General features: G+C 43.8%; 2 protein-coding genes across 4 annotated transcripts in view; both read left to right on the plus strand.

The window, feature by feature from the left end:
• The first annotated feature begins 5,077 nt into the window (after positions 1–5,077).
• arpp19a (cAMP-regulated phosphoprotein 19a) lies at positions 5,078–9,331 on the plus strand. The gene is made up of 3 exons (XM_075464280.1): positions 5,078–5,279; positions 7,059–7,181; positions 7,789–9,331. Exons 1-3 carry the CDS (start codon positions 5,223–5,225, stop codon positions 7,957–7,959), a joined length of 351 nt encoding a protein of 116 aa, XP_075320395.1. The 5' UTR covers positions 5,078–5,222; the 3' UTR covers positions 7,960–9,331.
• Positions 9,332–11,814: 2,483 nt separating this feature from the next.
• myo5aa (myosin VAa) overlaps positions 11,815–19,846 on the plus strand; it is a 50,110-nt gene continuing 42,078 nt past the window's right edge. For 2 of the 3 annotated variants that reach the window (XM_075464295.1, XM_075464287.1), the window contains exon 1: positions 11,815–12,057. In XM_075464295.1, coding sequence (XP_075320410.1) covers positions 12,031–12,057 — 27 coding nt within the window. In that variant the 5' untranslated portion in view covers positions 11,815–12,030. The remainder of the gene's footprint in view (positions 12,058–19,846) is intronic. The other variant, XM_075464291.1, reaches the window with a different exon arrangement.

Genomic DNA, 19,846 nt, shown 5'->3' on the forward strand with positions numbered 1-19,846 from the left:
CTCATAATTAAGTACGGTTATCATATGGGGCCTGTGCCATGTGTATTGCATGTTCATGCTTTACATTAATAAAGCTTCCCTTGGCAAAGCAAATGTGTTCGGCTTAAACAGTATTCAGATTACAATTCTGCTGTTGGACAGGACAAGGGAAAAAAATTAAATTAAAGAGGTGACAGGGGTGACAGTTTAGAAATATAGGGGAGCACAGAGGGAGATAGTGCAGTAGAGGTGGTAGGGAAGTACAGGGTAAGTGCTAGGGTAGGAGATGCTCTCTGAAGAGCTTCAAGAGTTTCTTGAACCTACCTGTTCTGATAGTGCTCAGTAGGATCCACCATCGTGGAATGACGCATGAAAAGAGTCTGGATTGTCTTGGGCATGGTGCAGGCAATGCTAGATGACAATCTTTTGATGACCGGAGTGTAAGAGTCTTGACATCAGCCCATGCGAGAGCATTCAAGTAGATGGGAGCCGTTCCATTAAACACTTTGTAGGGTAACATCAGTGACTTGAATTTGTTGCGGGCGGCTAAGGTTAGCCAGAGGAGCTCAACGAACAGACAGGCAATGTGTGCTCTTTTAGGCTGATTGAAGGACAGACGCGCTAGTGTCTGTGCTTTTCAATTGTTCTCTTCAAACACTACACACTGTAACATTAAACTTGCTTCTCTACTGCACATCAAACAGGTCATTGAAATGGTTTAAAAAGTTGTGGTGTGAAAGTTTAACTTCGTAAACTGATCAAACACGTCACAGGGGTGAGATTCTTAAATCACAGGGTTGTAAAAATAATCGTTTCCATTCTGAAGTTCCTGTGGTATTCTTCCGCGTTGTGGACCATCTGCAGAGGTTTCACAGCACAGGCTGGGAGACCAGTTAGGGGGGCGTTGCAGTAGTCAAAGCAGGAGATAATCATAGACTGCACCAGGAGCTGGGTGTTGGGTTAGGTACGGCCTGATTTTTTTTTTTTATGTTTAACTATGCGAAGCGGCACGATGAGGCAACATAATCTTTAAAGGTCAGCAGGTTATCAGTCATGACGCCCAAGTTTCTAGCTACCAAAGAAGCTACCAGCAAGAGATATAGATTCAGTTTGGATGCAGATGCTGTGGTGTATGGTTGGTTTGGCTGGGAATACAAGCATTTCAGTTTTTGAGAGGTTTAGTTGGAGGTGATGGGCTTTCATCCACGTCGATATGTCAGAGAGACAGTCCGAGATTCTTGCTGAGACTGCGTCGTCGTCAGGTGGGAATGACAGATAGAGCCGAGTATCGTCAGCAGGGGCGTCGAGAGACCTGGTCATTCGGGGGTTCAGCCCCGAATCTCTCTGGACTGACATAAATAAAATATGTATAATAGGAAGAAGAAGAAGAAGAAGAAAAAGAAGAGTACAGCATGAAGGTCGACGACACAGCTGGTTCCTTCTCAGTCCTTCTGGGTTGTGTTAAAAAGTAGGCAGGCTCTTCATTTGGTGATGACCTCTGATTGGCTCGAGCCATCGACTGTGGCTCGAGTTACTTTTTTTCATGTCTGGGCTACAGCCCCGAATGTTTGCTCAAGCTACAGACGCCCCTGATCGTCAGCATAGCAGTGATATGAGAAGCCATATGATTGGATGACCCAGTGAGGTGGTGTATACGGCAAAGGGAAGAGGTCCCAGCACTGAGCCTTGTGGGACCCCTGTTGCGAGGGGGTGCGCTACAGAAGTGAAACTAAGCCAGGATACTTTGAATGACCGACCAGTGAGGTATGATTCAAACCAGGAGTGTGCTCTCCCTGTGATGCCCATGCTAGACTATGGACAAAAGGATACCGTGGTTGACAGTGTCAAACGCAGCCGATAAGTTGAGCAGAATAAGTATTGATGACTTACCGGTCGCTCTGGCTTCTTTTAAGGCTTCTGTCACAGCCAACAGAGCCGTTTCAGTGGAGTGGCCACTTTTAAACCCAGATTGGTTTGGGTCAAGGAGGTTGTTTTATGAGAGGTTGTTGATATGGAAGCCGGAGTACCCAGAGAGACTCCATGTGAGCACGGGAGAAGATGCAAGCTCTACACAGAAAGGCCCCAGGTGAGACATTAGCCGCTTTCGGACTGTAGGAACCTTTGGCAGTTCTAATAACCTTTTAATCCGCAGGGCCGTTTTCTCCCGTGTTCGGACATACAGGAACTCGGGGCTTTCTCCCTTAGTTCCTATAACTATTTAGCTCCTTCTCCGAGGTCGGGTCTTTTCATAGTTCTATAGAACTATTCTAACGGAGGTGTGTGGTGGTCGGTAGCTACGCCCCATGTCATGCTATCACGGCTGAAATGTCTCCTCATATGACACAGACACAACCGGCGGGTGTTTAATAAGTTAAACTTACATTGGTCTCATTAGTCTGCAGCGCTCTGCTCTCCTTTCTTCCTTCATGAAATAAAAAAGTATCGTCTCCTGACTCTCTCTGTGAGCTTTTCCAGCCTCGATATTAGACGCCTGATGTGATTGTCCATGATTAATATCACCATCATGCAGACCATAAACACGATGGCCTCCCCGCGCTCCATATTAGCTTCTTGGTGGTGTTTTTTCTACTCTCCTTACTTTTGCCGTTTTGTTTTGTGTTTGAATGTAGCGCTAAACGTCTAACGGCTAACACGTCACTGCAGCAGACGGCTGCGCGCGGCGCATCAGGCTAGGCGTCCACTATTCCGGCACGTCAACGTAACTCGCCGGATTGGATGCCTAGTTGTCGCCGTGTTGCTACTACAGTGGGTGTGTACAGAGGGGCGTGTAGAATGGCTCCGGGGGAAAGTAAATAACTCGTGATTTTAACCAACCGAAGTTTCTCCCTCTAAAAATTTGAGTTTTGGAGGGAAATTAATGTGTATAAATCGTCAGCAATGGAACATTATTTCATATTGTACCATGGATCCGGATCTGCGAGCGAGGAGAGCTGCTGTGCTGCTGCTGCTGCTGCGACACAGGAGAACACATGATCTACTGTCATTGGATAACGCACTCCGTCTGCCGTGGCAAATTTGCATAAAGTCCGGCCGAGCCCAACTTTTTGACGTGCCGCAGGTCCGCCGCTCGCCGTGCCGGAATCCCAGCATGCTTTGCGAGCACGGCGACAACGATCGGCCGGATTTCATTGAAAATGAATTGAATGCGTTGGATACGGCTTGACGTGCCGGAATAGTGGACGCCTACCGTCAGTCCCTATCAGGTCCCGACTCATGTGCGAATGCAGACTGAAACAGTTCCGCTGGGGAAGGATAGTTATCAGAACGAAATTTGAGGAGGGTAGTTCTGATAACTACTTTCTTAGAACTGTCTGTCCGAAAGCGGCTTTTCTTGCTGTGGGGCAGTGCTAACCAACAAAACAGTCAACGGTGTAGCCTTTGACTGAGTTAGCTATCTGAAAAGTAATTACACCCTCTTTCAATTCTAAGGTTCTGCATATGAGAACATAATGAAAAAATCAGATGAAGAATACATAAACTATTATACTGTGTAATTATTTAAACCAAAACAAACTCAAAATTTGCAAAACCTTCAGTGGGAATTCCCGGGTTCTGCGGATTAAATGCACTTGATTGGTTGATCATCAGCAAATGTAAGCACATCTATAAAAGCAAAGATTTGGTAAGTTTGCTGGTCTGTAGCATTCAGGTGTTCGTTCACGCGATGCCAAGGAAGAAAGAAGCATTTGTTGCTGCCGGTCAATCGGGGCAGGGGTCTAAAGCCATTTCCAAACGATTTGGAGTCCATCATTCTACTATAAAAAAGATTTTTGGCAAGAGGAAAACATTCAAACAGTTGCCAGTCTTGCCTAGAAGTGGATGTCCTACACCCCAAAGCCAAACTGCACGACTCTCAGAGAAATTGCATAAAGCCGAGGAGATGCATCTCAGACTCTACAGGCCTTAATTGGCATGGCAGCAGCTAAAGTTCATCACAGTACAAATACAAATTGACTGAACAAGTATGGCTCGGAGTGGCCAGGACAAAACCTTTTCTCTCTTGTGATGCACCTTGCTGTAGTCAAGTCGACCATGAACTCCTCTGTATGCCAATGTATTCTAGAGTCAAATGTGAGGCTATATAACAAGTAAAGTTTGGCTGAAATGGCAGCAGAGCTACAACGTATGGCTGAAAATGATCAAGGTTGTTGCAATGGTTCAGTCAAAGTCTAGACCTCAACCTGATCGAAATGCTATGATGGGACCTTCAGAGAGCTCTGCATAAATTAATGCCCACAAACCATAACATTGTAAAGAACATTGAGGCAAAATTCCTCCACAACAATGTGAAACAATTACTTCAAGTTACCGTACTGCTGTCAGAGTTTCCTTAACAATCTTTTGAATCATGGTGTATACAGTTATTCACACATTGCTTTGACAATTTGGCTTAGTTTTCTTTTTTTCCCTTAATAAATAATGACACAGTGTAATACAGAATGTGTTGTTGTTGACATAAGGATGTATTTACCAAATTCTAAAACCCAGAGAGGACCCGATGATTTAGAATTCAAAGAGGCTGCAGCTTCTTTGTCAAATGGCTGTGAGAAGCTTTTTAGAGTCTACCAAAGCAGGCTTTTAGATTGTGACAAAGAGCAAAAATGAATGAATGAATAACTGATACTGGTACCAAAGCTGACTCTCAGTGAGGGATTATACAGAACAAACACACAGTTTAATTTTTAGAAATATTTGCTCTTCGCTGAATAACCCTGGGGGAACAAATAGAAGGCTAAATATATTGATGACAAATATCACAAAATTTTGCAGTAGATTGTGCTAAAAAGCACGCGCAGTAATATAACATAACTAATGCAGTATTTAGTCTGTAACACAAAGCACACTGAATGTTGAAACAACGTTCGTGAGAAAGCCTTGAAACTGAGCTGCGCCGTTATAATCAGTGCACTGCACCCTCCTCCATGTTCGAGGATTAGTGCCTGAACTAAGGATTTTGTGACAGCACTCGGCACATGGGGCCAACAGCTGATCGGTTTCACGTTACGCAACGTAAATCCTAACGCAGTATGGTGTGCGGGTGCACGTCACGGGTGCCCGGACGGGAACGCGCGTGGTGTCTCCGCATGTGACGTCGTATTTTTTTTTTTTTGTGCGGGAGCAGCTAGTGTGGGTACGGGAAGTCAGACTCGGAGCAGCGGATTTGAGGATCACTAGTCCAACTAGTGAGCTGTTTCAAAATCGACATCACAGCTACTTAAGACATGTCGGGGGATAACGAAGATACCCAGACCGCTGAGGAGACAACAGTGGAAGAAACGGTAACTGTGCCGCGCGTTATCACTTCAGCAGAAGCGGTAGTAGCACCGCTGACATTTTACAGCCAAGGCTACCTTCTGCGTTTAGCTCCTTCGACCCGCGCTCGTCATTGTTGACATACCAACCAAAGCTAGCAACCAAGCCCTGATTAGAACATTTGATATAGTAGAATACATTCTGCTACAGCGTTGCCTTGACGACTAGTGGCAAGTCGTTTGAGTTGCTGTCCGAATGAATTTGACGTGTGGTCGGTATGAATGTCAGACCGTTAGCTAAGGTTAGCTGCTAACTGTCATGACATTCTCACACTGGCGAAGCACAGGTAGCTGCTAGCTCAGCCGCTAACGTTAGCTTAGCTCAACCTAACACACTATTGTACAGCTTAAGGCTTGCTTGCAAAAATGCTTAACACTGCACTAGCATCATACATACAACCACGTCGGTTATTAACGACGTCGACAGCAGTTTTTCTTCTGCTAGACATTTAGCGGTGGTCCAGTCCTCACGTGTAGCTTTACGGTGTGTGTGTGGGGAGCAGTGGAGAGAACCTCAAAGCCTCCTCTTAGCTCGACGCATATGTTCGTTCAATTTGACCCTTCCAGGGAGAGCACTGACGGGGATTTCAGCTTCGAATTGGATGATAATACGAGGAGACATATCAATCGGTTAGGTGCCTATTTTCACCCCGCGCCTATTTTTAGCTTTTCTAATCAAATCTAATCTAATTTTTATGTGGCAGTCATAGAACCGATTTAGGTTTTTAACTCGCCTGTTGACTCTTACTGTTATTGTGCAGTGTAGACACAGAAGAATGGGTCTCTAATAAAGTAAGCTAGCAGACAATCCCGTTTAATGATATTTCCTTTACTATAGAAAAGTTATGTCTCTCTAAAATTGTTGCATTTACAGCTCTAATGTATTTACAAATTAGGTGAAGCATTTTGCTAATTTGTTTAGTAGTAGCTTGACAGAGTGTCACATTAATCAATCTGAACACTACACAGAAAGGTGAGTGAAATGTAGTCTAACAGATATATGTCAATATATGGTTTGTGTGCTGCCCTCAAGAACCTGCGAACATTACTTGTGTGATTGCATTATTCAGAGATATCTGTAATCATGGTGAGCTAATCGGCTTTATTTGCCTGGGTGTTGTATTTATTGTTTTCCAACATTTGATCAAACTGACTGATCGAGCGATTTTAATGATCTCATCTCATCTGCTGTGGACAGTTATTTTTCTTTTTTATTCATGTTTTTGTGTTCATTTTCAGTTGATCAGTATTGTTCGTCTTGAAGATGGCGAGATAAAACTGAAATGATTAGCCAGAGAGACCGTTAAATCGTTAATTGCAGTTATTTGTTTGAGGAATTATCATTTGCTAAAATTCAATCCTTGTGACAGCCCGTAGGTACGAGTAGTTTACAGCTTTGATCATTCCAAAGGCAGGACGCCTGCACTTCTTTGGTGTGTAAAAAAATAACTAGCATTTGTATTCATCTACGTGTAAATTTTTGATCAACATCTTGTGTGGAAATTTTATCTTCATTTGTTTTTTTTGATCCCTTGTAGCAAGTGAGACTTTTAAATACATTTGTGTTAACCATGGTTCTTTACCCCCCCAAGCTTATCCTAATTTGCTGCCAAGCTATGTTGAACATATACAGCTCGGTGTTATCATCTGACTAATGCTGGTTGGAGAGGTGACCTGATCAAACTGCCATTGTTTTTCAGTGTGTGCTTTTTCTGCAGCGTGCCTTATGCTTCTGCTCCTTTTCAGGAGGTGCAAGACAAGGTGATTAGTCCCGAGAAGGTAGAGGAGGCCAAACTGAAGGCCAGATACCCAAATTTAGGACATAAACCCGGCGGCTCAGATCTGCTTCGCAAACGCCTGCAGAAGGGGGTAAGGCGTCTTTTTTTTTGTATTTTGTCTTCAAAACACGCAGAGCTCACTCGAGGACAGTTTGCATTGTACCGAGGTGTAACTTATTACCGTTATCATTTGGTCTTTAAAGAGTTTTTAAAAATGGAGACGTTAATCCTGTGGAGCTTTGTATTATACTAGCAGGCACCCTTATGTTTGATTATTTCTTTTTAATTCTTTTGTCCATTTAATGAAGATTTTGTTCCATGACATGACAGTGGACATGACATGCGGCACCGTAAAAGTGTGTCTGTATTGTTTTTAAGTGAGTCTCTTTGTCATCAGCCGATGATTCTCCTGCCTACCGAACAGATCTTGTTGTGGAGTTTTCTTTCTAAACAAATAAGTTCTACATCAATGAAGAGTAGTGTACTTATTAATTATTATTCGTTGTTTGGCTCATATTAATCTTCACCCCTCAGTGATGAGTATACTTCCATAAGATGCTAAATAACACAGCACCCTCAGTGGTATTATCTGTCATATAAAAGCCTGTATTAACCTGTGTAAACTGGTTCTGTTGTCCGTGTCTGCTCCTCCTGCTCATTCTCTCACTTCAGCGTTTGAATCCCGTGTCTTTCTGCAGCAAAAATACTTTGACTCTGGCGACTACAACATGGCTAAAGCGAAGATAAAGAACAAACAGTTGCCAACAGCGGCGCCAGAGAAGACCGAGATCACAGGGGACCACATCCCTACCCCCCAGGACCTGCCCCAAAGGAAACCCTCTCTGGTGGCCAGTAAACTGGCAGGCTGATCCACATGCAGCCTCAGCCGCCCCTGCAGCACCTCTCAAGCTCCATAACCCACTCCACTAAAGTCTCAGAGCTGTAACTTTACCTCTCCCGCCCTTCACACTTGCACTCTCTCCCCTCCACTCGAATCCAGACCTCACCCAACCAGAACCCACTCCCAGCACCCAGCGAACCGACTAGCTGAACGCTTCAAGTCCTGTTTCCCTCTCCTCTGGCCCGGCTTCACCCAACCCTACCGACTTCTCTTTTTTTTCTTCCTTTGTGTTCTCTCTTTTCTTCCATGAAAGATACACTGTAAGACAATGCGAGTGTGATGGATTGTATGTGATGCCTCTGTACAGAATGTAGGGATTTTTTTTGGCTTAAGCGAGGGGTGAGCAGCAGAAGCCACAACTCGCATGTTTGAAAGGCCTTAGGATGGCGTTCGGGATCCCTCCGTTTGGAAGTGTGTGTGTTTGTATGTGTGTATATATTTCTCTTTGTTTGGCACACGGGCAGGCATCAGCCTTTTAGAAAGTTTGACACCAGATTTGTGTGACTCACTATACGTCCTTATTCTAAATTATGCTGTCGGTATGCTCGAGGGATGGAAAGCACTTACCCAGAGGCCAGGCCGAGGTTTGGGAACTGTTTTAATGCTAACGTGACATATCAAACTGCATGTGTGGTACAGGTCTCCCAAAAACAAAAGTCACTGTGTTCTACTTTAAGTCATGCGAGGAAAAACAGAGCAGATATTTTAACAAGCGCTGAACGGCTGGTGCACTGTGTTACAGGTAGATGATTCATTCAGGACATGTCAGAGGTGTGTTCCTCACAAGATTAAAAGAAGAAGAAGAGAAGCCAGCGTTGCTTCAGACCGAGCTGCAGTGTTGAAAGTCTGCGCTGTATTTGTGCCATTGCATGTCTGCCTCGGCGTGGGAACACGGTCCCCTCCCGAGGTCACCGTTACCGTGAATGAATCATCGTGGTCAAAGAGGGGGTGGAGGGGTCTAGACACCTGAAAGCTAAATTCTTTTAGAGAGGGGGGGGGCAGTTTTTTGCGTCCTGTATGCTGTGCAAGTATAAATCTGTGATTTTAAAAAAAACCAAACAAACAAAAAAAAACTACTAGAAGCAAGTCGTGTAATAATTTTGGATAGAAACCACGTGTAATTCTAAGTTAAAGTAGTTTTATTCTTAAAAATTGTCCTCAGCCCTGTGTTCTGCTTTTTTGGGGGGGGAGTCTTTACTTACTGGATGCGGTTTACCTGTGAAGTGGTAAATCTAAGCTAGCACTACATCTGTCTGAGCTGTGCATGTATATGGCTGCCCTGCTGTCACAATGTGCCATTTTTTGTTTTGTAAATAAACTAGTTTTGCACAAATGTTTAATTGCTGTGTTGTGTTGATCTTGTTGTTTGGGATACACGGTGTGTTTTAAGGTGCTCTCATGGGGCTGAATAATGTTGAAAACCTTGCCTACTGCTTGCCCTCATCCCCATATCTCTTATGGTGTGCCACAAGGGTCTGTTTTGGGGCCTCTATTGTTTCTTTTATCTGCTCCCTCTTCAGCATATCTCTAGTTCCTTTTAAACAACATTTCTTATCACTGCTATGCAGATGACATTCAGTTGTATATTCCTTTTAAACCCCATGATGTTTTTACGGTGCATATCTTTCTCAGGTGTTTGATTCTTACAGAGGTTGGATGGCCGACATTTTTCTTCAACCTAATGAAGAGAAAACTGAAGTCCTTGTCTGTGCCCCTGATAGATTTCTACCAAAGATAATGGTGACTCGGCGCCGCTCATCTCATTTGTTAAACCCTCAGTTAGGAACTTCGGGGGGTAACTCTTGACTCGGCATTGACTTTGGATGCTCGTGTTAAATCCCTAGTTTGCTCTTGTTTTTATCGTTTAAAAACATATTGTCACATTACTGTAATTCTACATTCACTTCAAATCTTCCAGATATTCTCATGTCAGTCTGCTGCTAAACTCAAAATGTTGCCTTTTAACATTTAGAGCTCTACACAGACGAGCACCAACTTGTGTCAGAGAACTTTTGCAGCCATACATCCCCAGCAGGTCTTTGAGGTCATGCGGATGGTTGAAAACTAAAGGTGACCGAGCCTCTGCAGCAGTGGCTCCACCTCTCTGGAACTCTTTCTCTGAGCCTGAGATAAGTGAAAAATTCATCTTTTTAAACTTGCTTTTGTCCTTCTCATGTTTCATGTATTTCATTGTTAGAAGCACTGGGATTTTTCTCTTGAAAGGTGCTATATAAATGAGATTTTACTTGCTTATTATTTATCGTATTTTCAGCAAAATATCAGGGAAACATTCTACAAATCACACATTCGGAGCACAAACGAGTGATCAGGTTTGAATATTGTAACTATAGCCCATGTATCCTAAAAAGATTTCTTTCTTTTACTTTTCCATGTCGTGCATTCACAATGTTGTTAATAAAATCTAGAAGGATACAGATATATGCACTTTTTTCTCTTTCTAAGCGTAGAAAAACATACATGGGACATACTGTGTAAATTAAACTTTCTTACAGTTTTGTTTATTTTCTTATTATTTTCAACTTATAAAAAATATATAAGCTACTAAAAATCTTATATTGTTCATACTTTTTGAGTGGCGGGTGTCTGAAATTAATTTTTAAATAAACAGCAGCTGTTTGTGTGTCTACTGTGTAGCTCTCTCTCCATTCATGAAGAATTAACGAGGTGGGAACTCACTTTGACCTGAAATGTAACAATCGAACAAAAAATAAGAATGAATAAAAATAAATATTCGGATTCATATTTTCAGCCACATAAAGACACATTAAGGGGCAAATTTGGCCTCTTTCTTACATAATATTTCTACACAGATGTTTATTAAATTTGTGGCTCCCCTTTTTTCTTAATTTTCTCATCGTTTTACAGACGCCTGACAGATACCATTACTTTAAGAGCACACAGTTTAGAGACCTTAAGTAACAGCAGCTCGTTGTTTTCATTCAGTGAGAGAAAACCGGAGAGTTTTTAACTATAAATCAGGACATCCAGAGCCGGCCCAAGGCATATGCCAACTACGCGGTCGCTTAGGGCCCCCACGCCACCAGGGGGCCCCAGAGAGCACCGAGACGTTGTGATAAAAAAGTAAATATATACATGAAATTAAAATAACATTGAATAATTTAAACAAAATTGCATTACACCAGATTTTTTTTTTTTTTTGACAAAATACTAATACTAGGTTAATTTATGCCTCCTGTTGGCTGCTGCCACCATTGGGCAAAATTATTTAAGTATTGTATTTATTATTTAAGTATTTAATTTTGATTACAACTTTATTTTTCTGTAAGATAATGTGAATATCTTTTGATTCTATTTTGTATTTGGATTTTGAACATTTTGCACACCATTGCACATCTGAAAGAAATTAAACTATTTAACGTGTTTACTATAAATGCAGTCTCCAGCCTGCTGATGTTACTTTCAAATAGTTAAATTAATGAGCCATACTTATACATCACTCTTTATGTAGAAGTTAATTAAACCATATTTATGATTTTGCTGACACCTGTATAATGTAAGATGATTACAAATAATGCTAATGATTGTGGGTCCGTTACACACATAACAGTGTAGCCTATGGAATAATGAGGCATCTGGAGCTGAGGTGATGGTAGGGGGGCCACAAATGAAATTCTGCTTTTAGGCCCCATAAAGGCTTGGGCCGGCCCTGAGGACATCTACATCCAGCCCCCTCTCTGGTTTGTGTGTTTGCTTGTGTTTCCAGACTTTGACCACCAGGCGGCGCAGCTTCCCACGCGGCGGCAGCCCCCCTCTCCTTTTTGGGCTGAATCATTTCATCCATCATCGTACCCAGAATGCAAAGTGAGACACCGAAACATCAGCAGCCTGAAGCCTCTCTGGTTATCATGGCGATGAGAAACACATCTTCTCTCTGACTCCCCGCCGCGGCAGAGATTTCCTCCCCCGCTTCATGAAAACACAAACCGAGGTCCGTGCAGCGCGGAGACCTGCCGGAGCTTCAGCCCAGACTGGAAGAAAGACATAGCGAGTGACCGTCATGGCAGCGTCGGAGCTGTACACAAAGGTAATACAAGTGGATTTTTATACGCTACCTCACAGGTCCGCGTGTTAGCCTGAAGGCTAAATTAGGGGCTCATTTCTCTGCGAAATGTCTGCATGAATTGAGCTAAGTTCTCCCTGTAAACAAGCTGACGGCGAGATTATTTTCACCACGGAGAACGCGCCTTTGTGCACACGGGCTTGTTTCCAGTGGCTTTAAAATGAATGAAGATGTCACAGGCAACTTGCATTTCGGGGTTTGGAGGTAACGCTTGGTGGGTGTTAGCTGGAGCAGGTCGCGTGCGACTGACGAAAATCAACCAGCTGCGGCGGAGGCTCGCCTCGCCTTTCTTCATACCGAGGAGTAATAAATAGATCAATAAAAAAAATAATCATCGCCTTTTTTGACGAGTCTTGTCATCATGTTTGGTCACCAGCACTGCGTTTCATCACGTCCGGCTCGTCATATTTTACTGGAAGCTCGGGAGCTGGGGATGATGCAAAGGCGGTGCCAGCCATCATGGAGGCACTGGTTTTACGCCTCTAGCTCATAATATTCAGCTTTAGCTAAAATGTGCCGAAGTGTCGATGTTTATTTTAATGTCGCTGATTGTTTCAGCCGTTTTACCCCTTTGTTTTGGATGGGAGGGGAGCCCAGCACGCTGGGTACCGCCGAGATGCTGCGGTGCACCCTGCATCCGGAGAGTTTAGCATCCTTCCTCTGGTGTTTGGACCAGAAGAGCCCCCACCCTCCCCCCGTGCCGCACTGTGGCTGCTTAGAGCTCATTGTGGAGAACTTGATACTGTTGCTGAGGAGGCCTGTTAAACATGCAGCTCACAAGGTCACATGCAGCTGCTGTAAAACACTGACTCCAAATGTGAAGCAGGGATGAAGAAAGTGGTGCGCCTGTGTGTAAGGGAGAGGAGATGAGTCACACCCCCCCCCCCCCCCCCCCCCCCCTACTTTGACAGCTGGTGCGTTCAGCTTGAATAATGGTTGTGGTGGAGAGAAGGCGTGACTATTGCTGTTGAAGTTTATTTTAAAAATCTGCAGGCCAGCACTGTTGTTTTTATGATCTCTTTCTTGTTCAACGTGGCGTTCTGTGGCTCAGAGAAGTTTTATGAAGATGTGGACTCGTCATCGGTGAGTGGACACTGATGAAATGTCTGAAAGTACAAACTGAGCCGAGTGTTAGTTGGAATAATGTGAACTGTTGGGCTGCTGTCAAAGTAGGAATATCTGACCGTTGTTTTTGCCTAAATGTGCCATTTGAAAACATTTTATACATTATTTTCACATCTTTAACAGAGCAACAGGTTTAAGACACGTACGAGCAAATGAATGATGGAAAAAGATCGTCGTATATAATTTACTTTTTCCCCCTCAATTTTCTTTCGGGGGGTGGGGGTCACCTCTGGCCTCTGGCTGTTTTTCCATGAACAAACTGGGTGCTAACGCAACAATCACCGCTTTAACTGTAGGTGAATGTTTGGATATTTGTGTCTAAAGTTAGTTTCTGCTTTGAATGGCTCAGTTTGTGCTTGAGGCCTGCCTCTGATGTCGGGACCCCTCCTTTGGGGATTTACTTTTCCAGCACAGGGGTGGGAAACACTCTGCTCTTTGTGTGTATGAGTCAGTTTCATAGAAGCTTATTGAGTGGGTCTAAGCTGCTATTTGAACATGGATATATATATATATATATATATATATATATATATATATATATATACACACAACATCAGACCCTGCTCCAATCTGTGTTTGGGTCCTGTCTGAACTGCCCACCAGTACGAAGAGAGGTGAGTCAGAGCTGTAGGTCTTTAGACCAGAGTGAATCTGTTTCGTCTGCTCGAGCACAGGAAGTGAAACGAATTAGGATCAAAACTCGTAAGAGGTGGTAAAAGTGAATGAAACAACGCTGTTTAACAAGAAGTAGAGATGGCTGAGAAGAAGGATATTCCCACTGAAATGGAAGTGAGGCGCTACTTAAGAAGATGACACTGAGTGGAAACACAACCCGGAGCATCAAACGTACTCATTGCACTTGAAGCGGCGTTTGTTGAAGTGTAACATTTGTATAATTTCTAGACTCTGTGTTGATTCATGAGCCTCAACTGAAATAAGTAAACAATTTCTTCAGCAGGTTTCCAGCCTCATTAAAAGCTCACAGTATTAGTCATACAGAGATGCTTTGACTGTGATCAGACAGCCTTGATTTGTGCGGTGCGTTTGGGAAGGGGCTGGTGGCGACACACTAATTACCTGTTCCCCAAAGTCAAGAGCGCTGTTGTTGTGTGGTATGCGGGGTGAAGACAAAGCAAACACAAGAAGAGGTAACAGAAAAGCCCCAGATGTCGTTTGACTGCCTTTTACATTTGTGCCAGGAATGGTACAGAGAAGTAGTAAGAGGTCCAATCATTACTATAATGAGTTGTCATCCTCGATGATGAAAGTGTTATAATAGAGCCACCTATAAGATATGTAATCATAGCTGGAGGGCTGCCAAGTTCATTACAGGAGAAAATGAAACCTTTTGAAGCACAACTCGGTCATACACTTACTGTGCTGTGAGGGTATTGCAGCTCACTGAGGTCCGCATTGCTTGGTCAGAAATTGGCAAAAGCGCTGTCGATCCGGCGAACAGTGTCATTTCTCAGTTCAAGTGGCTGTGGGCGACGCTCTACCTCAGTGTCACGGTGGATCATATGTCCGTGTCTGTCTGTCATTACCCGCGTGGGTCAGAAACACCTGTAAGCGTGATGCACATACAGCAACCTGTTAGTCGGTGATGTCACACAGTGGGAGTAGTAGTCAGGAACAGCTGATGGAGAGGAAAACACCTGCCGCTGCATCACTTGTTGGGGTGCTGCCAGACACACAGCGTGTTTGACCTCCTCAACCCATAAATGGCAGTACAGACGAGTGTTTTTTTTGCTTCTGAAGTTGCGTCGTCTTCGTGTCTCACAGAGTCTGGTGTGAGACGGGTACATAAAAGGTCAGTCGGACCACGAAGTAAACAAACCTCGATTATATGATTTTTAGGTCAGGATAAAGGAACTTTGTGTCAACCTAATGACAGTGGAGGGAAAGTCACTGCTGTGCTGTTCTTTACTACTTTATAATGTCAGCTTTTGCTCAGACCCTGAGCTGTGGTATCAAAACTGGAGTATTTATTGGTTCACGTGAGCTTTTTTTTTGTTTTTTTGTTTGCCTTTCCAGGGAAAAAAAAATGCCATTGGCTTCAATTCAGAGAAGTGCCGTGTGCTTTTGCACTGGATAAAGTGTAAACATGTAACAATTTGCTGGGATGTCGTTGAGCAGAAAAAGCTTCCGGTTTCACAACAGATACTTCTTAATTTACAACATTTATACAGTATGCATAAATACGGGAAAATGCATCATTCTCATTGGACAAAACCCTCTGTGATCTGTTTAAGTGTCATGTCATATCTCACTTTATGGAACAAAAGTCTCGTTTCAAGCTGTCTCCACATGTGTCACCTTAAGCAACATCAGGTGGCAGGTTTCTACATTAAACAAATGCAATGTTTTTTTTTTGTTGTTTTTTTTTTTTGTCCATCTCTAATTGAGAGCATGTGCATTAGGTTACTGAGATAACCTGGTTAAAGTATTTGTGCAGTCATGTTGTATACGCTCTGGCATGTAGTGACCTCTGTGTTGACAACGCGCAGATGCAACCAGAATAAGACTGCGTGTTTACGGGCAAAACAGCTCATCAAGCTTTCCTCTGTGTTTCTGTGCTGCAATGACAGCGATTCGCTGGGGTAGTCTGAGGAACTCATGATTTTTCTGAATCCCATTTAGCTTTTCAACCAGCATCCAAACACTAATCAAATCACCTTCTCGCTGCACATTGTAAAATAAAATAAATACTACTTTTGAAACTTGCTGTCGGGGCAGGTCCTCCCTCAAAAGCTTTACCCGCTGTGTGCTGGACTGGCATTAAAGCTTCTTGTTTTTCCGTTTGGCTGCCAGTATGTTTGTGGTCTCTTGAGAAAGTACTGTTTTCTTGCTTGAGTCTGTCCTCCTCACAACTCATGTGATCAATAAAAGGAAGCCGGGATGTTTGTTGACAGACAGCCGGGATGTCCAGTCATGTGTCGCAGGAGCTGTGGGGAACGTCAGTAGACGCTGCTTGTGTGAGCAGACACAATGGGATGGTTCTGCTCCGGAGCTCACTGCTCGATCAGTTAGCGTCCGGTCTTGTGGAGTGTGCGGCTGGAGGCATCCGGAAAACCAGCAGATGCACAGCATGAGGTAGAGGCCCACTCCGCAGACAAGATGAACCGGGAGCTGGAGTATATGTTCGTTCAAGTAAGTCCTCGCTTCATTTGAGTCTTTAAATGGGAGCCTACATTCGGTGGTTTAAGGTTACATGTCGTGTAAAAACTCTTGGAAATATTCAAAGAAGATGGACTTCGGTGTGCTGATGTTTTGATGGAGCGCCTGTTGTTTTTAGTCTTTCGTCTGGTTCTTGGACACAGTCAGCTGTCGAGTGTTCAGACAACCGGTGTGTTTTGGTCTCCAGTTTGGTACGTTTCCTCTGTAATGGGGAACATGGAGCCCAAGTCCTGACACACCCTTGGAGACAGTTATATCACTTAAGTCACCCGGACAGAAATAACTTCCAGTTAGCTACAAATAAGATTTTAGTCTGTGCAGAGTTTTAGTATCTGAATAACAGCAACATCTTTGTTGTAGATTGACAAAATTGAATCACTGGAACTAGCTTTTAGTTTGTTCCTCCTTTGGTACACACAGCGGCATGCGTGCGGCTTGGCAGGCTAGGATACTATATTGTGGGCTAAATGGAGAGAGCAATTTGTTTGCTTTTGATAATCCAGCACCAAATGCGTGTTGTTTAGAGGTACAAATGGTTTAAATGAGTTTTATCAGGCCTTACTGTGTGTTAAAGCTTGTTATTGGTCCCGGCAATTGAGCGATAGTTTTAGGATAAAGTCCGTAAACGTTTGCCTATCTTTCTAATGAATAAAGTCTGTGATGCAGTCTCTCACTATTGTCTAATGTAATCATAAGAGAGGACCGCTGCGCGCTTGCATCACATTTTCCTGCTCGACGTACGGAAGTGAACAGCGCTTCCTCCAAGAGTCAACACTGGCCGAACTGATGCGATTAGCAGCCGGGCATCGTCACGGCTTCTTAATAAAAGACTGAACTCTGGCAACTACTGTCAGATAGCTGTGCCAGTGCTACAGTTGGAGGAAACCAATGTCAACACCGTCAACGTTTCTGCAAAGCGAAATCTTCCCCAGCACTGAGGTCTCTGAGTCTTGGCATCATGCAGCGTCTGCCCAGCTGAGCAGAAAAACAGCAGATTCTCACATGAGTGGCATCATGTGACGAGGCCTCCGCCGTCTGGGACTCCATTGACGGCTTTACTGAGGACATGAGGGCAAAACTCTTCGTGCATACCTTGCCTCTGCCAGTTCGTATTGTAAAATGTATTAGGGTTTTAATCTTCTTCCACTTGATTCACTTTTGTCTAAATTCCTCTCATTCCTCCATCCATAGTTAGAAGAACAAGATTACTGCAGTCGTCACTCCTTCAGCAGAGCAGAAGAAGAGTGGAATTTTACCTGAAGTGAGTCAAGCTGCAGGGCATAATAATAATAATTAAAAAAATGAATCTGGTCTTTAAAAGTTCTTCACATTAGGTAAATCAACCTCAGCTTAACTCGCAACACATGACGTGTTACACTTTGGCATTATTTCTTCAACCAAAACAAACATCTCTTACTGCTTCCACCGGAATTCAGAGGATAAGTAGCAGCCAGGTGCTGCTAATCAAACGCACTCGATTAGTTGATCGTCAGCGAATGTGGGCACGTCGAATAAAGCAGAATCTTTTGCAGTCGGCTCATCCGGAGCATTCAGGTGTGTGTTAACGCAATGTCAAGGAGGAAAGACATAAGCAGCGCAGGAGTGGACGTCCCAGCAGGTTCATCCCAAGGTCAGACTGTGCAATACTCAGAGAAATGACAAAAAGCCCAAGAGCTGCATCTCGGACTCTACAGACCTCAGTCAGCATGTTGGCAGATAAAGTTCAAGACCGTACAATTTGAAAAAAAAAAAATGGAACAAGTTTGGCTGGTTTGAAAGAGTTGCAGGTGAAATCCTCTTCCTTCTATAAAAAAAAGAACAAGGCTAATAAAAGAAGGCTTCTGGAACGTTGGCTTTTGGACAGACAAGAACAAAGTGGAGGTGTTTGGGCCGTAGTTCCACATTTGTTGAAAACCAAACGAAGCATATCGGCACAAACAAGGCAAGCACGGGGGAGGAGAGCTGATGGTTTGGGTTTGTTTTTCAGCCACAGGACCCAAACACCTATCAGACACGGAGTCGACCATGAGTTGTATTTACCTCAATTCAAGACCTGGTAAAGAGTCGGCCAGATGATTGATTATTTATTTATTTGAATTTTATCCTAAAAGAACGAGATCGCGAATACAGGCGGCCGAAATGAGTTTCCTCCGCAGGGTGTCTGGGCTCTCCCTTAGAGATAGGGTGAGAAGCTCGGTCATCCGGGAGGGGCTCGGAGTAGAACCGCTGCTCCTCCGCATCGAGAGGAGTCAGATGAGGTGGCTCGGGCATCTGCTTAGGACGCCTCCTGGACGCCTCCCCGGTGAGGTGTTCCGGGCCCGTCCCACTGGGAGGAGGCCCCGGGGAAGACCCAGGACACGCTGGAGAGACTGTGTTTCTCGGCTGGCCTGGGATGCCTCGGGGTCCCCCCAGAAGAGCTGGAGGAAGTGGCCGGGGACAGGGACGTCTGGGTCTCTCTGCTCAAGCTGCTGCCCCCGCGACCCGATCCCCGGAGAAGCGGAAGATAATGGATGGATGGATGGATGGATGGAATTTTATCCTAATATATAACACCCTCAAATTGTTGGGGGTGTACTCTCTTTTTCACTTGACTGTAGTCATATAAATCCCCAGCCAAAGTTTTGAGAAGTCAAAGCCAGCCAGGAAGCCTCCAGTTCAAGAGTGAAAGCCAGAGGCTAAGTCTTTCTAATCTGCTGTTGACTTTGAGCAGATTTGTAAACACTTCTTACTCTTGCCCCGACCCACTGCCACAGCCCTGCACCCCACCAAAAAGCATGTCAGCAAACACTTCTCAGTTTCAAAGACAGCGTTGTTTTGGATGGAAGATGTTTCATTTTGCGTCTTGTTTTACAAAAATTCCTCCACGCTAATCGTTATTTTTCTTCTTTTCCTTAAATTTCTGTATCCACGAGTCTACGTGTCATTCGGGAACCTCCTTTAGTAGAAATGTTTTGGTCATTTTGCCGCCGCAACAGTAATTACCTGTGGCCCTATGTGACTGTAATGATATTGTGGTGCAGTTGACTGGGATCAGATTAGCTGGTGCTAAACCCCAACTTATCTTAAACAGGCAGTGATCCTTTGTCTCAATTAACCCCGGATTAGCATTAGCCTGTAACTTTAAGAGTAACATTCCCCCGCTGTGAACTGACCGTCTGACAGCGACTCTGCACTAGATGTAGAGAAACTTTCAGTTCCCTGGACTAAAGCTACTTAGAAGTCATTCCTACTTTTTCTTGGATTGGAAATTTATTGTAAATAAATCAGTTGCTGGTTTAATCTAAATAGTATCTCTCTCTTATAAATAATTCATAGAAACTTTATGTAACTCTCATGCTTGTTCCACATTGCACATAAACCCATAAATGATGGCTACCTGTCTGAACTGTGCCTTTGATAGTGGCCATAATAACAGAAACTTTGGTTTCGCTTCAGTGTGAGTTTTTATTTA

The sequence above is a fragment of the Odontesthes bonariensis genome, chromosome 1 (genome assembly GCF_027942865.1).
Source record: "Odontesthes bonariensis isolate fOdoBon6 chromosome 1, fOdoBon6.hap1, whole genome shotgun sequence".
In the NCBI taxonomy this organism is placed as follows: domain Eukaryota; kingdom Metazoa; phylum Chordata; class Actinopteri; order Atheriniformes; family Atherinopsidae; genus Odontesthes; species Odontesthes bonariensis.